Source organism: Mastomys coucha, unplaced genomic scaffold (assembly GCF_008632895.1).
Source record: "Mastomys coucha isolate ucsf_1 unplaced genomic scaffold, UCSF_Mcou_1 pScaffold3, whole genome shotgun sequence".
NCBI classification, from domain to species: Eukaryota; Metazoa; Chordata; class Mammalia; order Rodentia; family Muridae; genus Mastomys; species Mastomys coucha.
The window spans coordinates 5,855,490-5,860,044 of record NW_022196909.1 but is presented as its reverse complement, the minus strand read 5'-3'; the positions used below and the strand labels follow the sequence as shown (position 1 = coordinate 5,860,044).

The window sequence follows — 4,555 nt, the reverse complement described above, 5'->3', positions numbered from 1 at the left end:
AGCCTGGTCTACAGAGTGAGTTCCAGGACAGCCAAGGCTACACAGAGAAACCCTGTCTCGGGAAAAAACAAAAAGAGTGTTCTCCTGTAGTTAGTTATCTTCCTTATGACGAGGTCCTGGTTACAGAGTGAATGAATGCACATAGGACAGCACACTTTAAATGAGTGCCTTTCATTAGATGTAATAAAAAGCTCAATGATACTTTTAATTTTATTTTAAAATTCATTTTATGTGTACAGGTGCTTTGCTGGCATGTGTGGCTGTGCACCATGTGTGTGCCTGGTGCCTGCAGAACCACAAGATGGCACTGGATCTCCTGGAACTGGAGTTATGGACAGTTGTAAGATGTCATGAGGTTGCTGGAAAACCAAACCTGGGTCCTCTGGAAGGGTAATCAGTGCTTATCACTGTGCGGCTATCTTACCAGCCCCTGATAACACTGATTTAAAAAAAAGATACCATATCCGAAACATTGATTACCTGTAGAGATCTGTCTTGTTATCAAACCAGTCTGACAAGACTCGGAAGGTGAAAAGGGGGAAGCGCTGATGGAGAACATGAAAGCTCACATTTTCAAAAGTGTAGTTAGTCAGGGCAACCTAAAAAAGGGGGGGGCAAGGCAGAATTATAATTATTATTATCTTTATGCAGAACATTCGTTGCCATTTTTCAGTCAACCAAAGTCATTTGGTTTTAAAAAGTCCTAATACCACTTAAAAGATATGAAAGCTAATTGCAAAGATTATCTATTATAAGTGAATCATAATTTATTTAATAATATGCATAGCTTACAAGACATAAAATTTTTCAAAATTTACAACCCAGAAAGTATAAAACAGGGATTTAATTTTGATCCCATCTCAGTACAGTGATCCAAAGTCACATTTTTTATTTAAGATTACTATCATCTGTAGAACAACACCACACCTCCGCGTTAAGTGCACACTCCTACTCTCTCTTCCCGTCTCTCCATATTCTCTCTTCCCCTGTCTCTCCATACTCTCTCGTCCTCTCGTCGTCTATCTCCATATTCCCGTCTCTCCATACTCTCTCGTCGTCTATCTCTATATTCTCTCTTCCCTGTCTCTCCATACTCTCTTCCCCTGTCTCTCCATATTCTCTCTTCCCGTCTCTCCATATTCTCTCTTCCCCTGTCTCTCCATACTCTCTCGTCCTCTCGTCGTCTATCTCCATATTCTCTCTTCCCTGTCTCTCCATATTCTCTCTTCCCGTCTCTCTATACTCTCTCTTCCCCTGTCTCTCCATACTATCTCTTCCCCTGTCTCTCCATACTCTCTTCCCCTGTCTCTCCATACTCTCTTCCCCTGTCTCTCCATACTCTCTCTTCCCCTGTCTCTCCATACTCTCTCTTCCCCTGTCTCTCCATACTCTCTCTTCCCCTGTCTCTCTATACTCTCTCTTCCCATCAGGCAATGGAGCTGACGTAAAGACCAACGAGTTTAATTAAGGAAGGACTGCCAAGACCCTGCCAACAGCAGAATAAAGCCTCCTGCTAAAGCAGCAACACACGCATCACAGGTCGAGTTAGTGGTGCGAAGAATGAATCTAAATGGCTTTCTCAGATGCAGACAAGGAGCAAAGAGATGAAAATAACAGAAGGGACTGTATGGGGAACACATGACTAGAATATAAGAGTGTTAACATACAGGCAAATCAAGTTCTGAGAGGAAACTGATAAATCTCAAGGGTCAAATCTAACACTCTGTTCTCTGTATTGCCAAAATCTGAAAGTGGATGATTTAAAAGGTTTGTAAATATATTCAGTTTCCATGGCAACAGTCATATATCCCTCTGAGCAGCTAATATATATCTAATAACAATTATTATCTAGAGTCGGTCAGTTTGTCATTAAGGTCTCAAGGTCCAGTGGGAGCAGCAGATATTTTATGTTTAGAAGAATCACACAAATTACAAGCTGCCAAGCATTATGAGAAAAACAAAGAAAAGGTACAAAGACGAAAAGGAACCTTTAGAACTACGCGAATCCAGAAAACATAATTTGAATGTCTCTAGTATGAAGTAAATACTCAAGACCAGCTCTGGTCTGAAGTCTTGATCATCTAGAATGGCTCGAGATACAGGATACAACTATCATTCAGGATTTTATGGAAACTGTCAAATTGCCAGTAAGTAAACTTTTAAAAGGCAAGGGTAATGTTCACATGGGTTACAAAATTCATGCAAAAAAGGTCTGAGTACTGGGCAGGAGAAAAGATCCAGATCAATGAGAGACCCAGTTTCAAGATCCAGGGTGGATGACTCCTGAGAAATGATACTCATGTTGACCTCTGGCTTCCTCAGACAGGTGCATACACAAATCCTCACAGCATACAACTGCACATGAAATAACACTGTCCTCAAGCAGATTCATTAATGCACTGTTTCAAACTGGATGAAACATGAGCATAACTCCTGACTCATGGCACAAAGAGGAAACAGGAAAAAACCGAGGCTACCTAAATTTTCTATAAAGAACCCAATGCCTTATCTGGCATGGTTAGCATGTGACAGGCATGTGACAGTGCTCCAGTATGCTTGTACAGTCAGTGTTGAACATAAACTCAGGACAGCCACATCAACCAATGAATAGAAAGGAAAAAATAGAAAGTTTATAATGAAAAAATAGTTTCAAACAGGAGAGGCCATTGGAGAATGAATTATCATCTAAACATTTTAGCTATTATTATCCAAAAGTCCAGAATCTGAAAACAATCAAGTTATAGTAGGAAATATAGTAAGAAATATAATATAGTAAGAAATATAGTAAGAAATATTATATATATATATATATGTATATATATATATCAGACAACTTCAAAGACATAACATCCAGCAAGCCGTACAAGTGTTATTTTTATTGTGTGTAAAATAACTATTTCTATAAAGAATTAAAAATGGGAGAGTTTGTTGAAATCATTTAACCCAAAAGCCCATCCAACTGGATGCTAGTATTGACAACTTCTAAATATCTTCTCTCCAATTTGGCCCAGTACTTAAATTTATTTATTATATGAGTTTCTTTCCTAAGTCTAGACTAGATTTTCTTTTTCTTTTTTTTTTTTTTTAAGATTTATTGATTTTTTTCTAATGTATATGAGTACACTGTGGCTGTATAGATGGTTGTGAGTCATCACGTGGTTGCTGGGAATTGAACTCAGGACCTCTGCTCGCTCCAGCCCCACTCCAGCTCAAAGATTTATTTATTGTTATATTTAAGTACACTGTAGCTGTCTTCAGACACAACAGAAGAGGGCATCAGATCTCATTATGGATGGTTGTGAGCCACCATGTGGTTGCTGGGATTTGAACTCAGGACCTTCAGAAGAACAGTTAGTGCTCTTAACTGCTGAGCCATCTCTCCAGCTCCCTAGACTAGATTTTCTTAATGACAAAATTACACAATACTGAACATGAACCTCCTAATACTCCATTACAGCTGTAGACTTTACAGTTTTTAAGGATATTACTATGCAGCCCAGGCTAGCCAGAGATTAATTTTCCTGTCTTATTTTCCCAAATTCTGAGAAGTCCAGGTGATGATATTCATTTTTCTTCTAGTTAAGTGAGACATAATTAGAAAAACAACAGAAGTGTAATTCTTTTTTATTTAGCTATTTTATATTTTGTAACTTTACTTACATACAACAGTAAGTCACAAAACAGAGAATTTATCCTAATATTTTGCAAGGAGTTCACTGTTCTATTGGCCTAATCTTACTTCCAAGCATTTTAGAGAAAATGCCTTACCTCATTTCTCATGATCCTCCACAGGTTCAGGGTAATTCTTCCAACAATGTTGATTTCACTCATTGTATCCGCTCCATAGTCATCTCTTTCCGCTGCAAATCTGTTTTCAGTTTTGTCATCTATAGAAAAAGAATATAGACTGCATCAAGACTCACAGAAAACAAACATTTGGTAAATGATGCCAAAGAAAATGAGAAAAATCTAAAGAACTAAGAATTAAGACTAACTGTAAAATGTGATTCATTCTATTTCATATCAGAATAAGAGAATACTCATTATTTTAACTAAAATTAATTTTTCTTTCTTAAATCATGTAAAAATTGTGTAAAGTAACTATAAAAACACATGGCGTTCTCTCCCTCGCTCCCTCTTCCTACACAGCAGAGACACTTGTCCCTTGGACTCTATGGAGAATGGCTCCTGGATATCCTAGAGATAACAGAGGATGGGGAACATGTCCTTCAGTAAACTGCCTTAGTATTTGTCTGTGAACATCACCATGTTGCTTAAAACACCGAGTACCGTGTACACAGCTGCTTAGTGCATGTGCATTCTGATCCATAGTTAGCTAACTCCACAGATGTGGAACCCAGGATATTAAGAGATGACCATGTATTTTTGTCTATACAAAATCCCAAAAAGTTTAAATTTGAATGTTTCTCAATGAAAACATTTCAGTGAAGTTTGAAAATGCACTTTGAGTCGGGCGGTGGTGGCGTATGCCATTAATCCCAGCACTTGGGAGGCAGAGGCAGGCGGATTTCTGAGTTCGAGGCCAGCCTGGTCT

The 4,555-nt window shown here is 38.3% G+C and overlaps 1 protein-coding gene across 6 annotated transcripts in view; it reads right to left on the bottom strand.

The window, feature by feature from the left end:
* Rev3l (REV3 like, DNA directed polymerase zeta catalytic subunit) overlaps window positions 1–4,555 on the bottom strand; it is a 147,230-nt gene that overhangs the window by 27,793 nt on the left and 114,882 nt on the right. For all 6 annotated transcript variants that reach the window (XR_004112322.1, XM_031347765.1, XM_031347768.1 and 3 more), the window contains 2 exons: window positions 3,769–3,887; window positions 481–599 (listed from right to left, as the gene is read on the bottom strand). Coding sequence is in view for 5 of the 6 variants with exons in the window: in XM_031347765.1 (XP_031203625.1) it covers window positions 481–599; window positions 3,769–3,887 (238 nt within the window). In the remaining variant the exon portion in view is untranslated. The remainder of the gene's footprint in view (window positions 1–480; window positions 600–3,768; window positions 3,888–4,555) is intronic.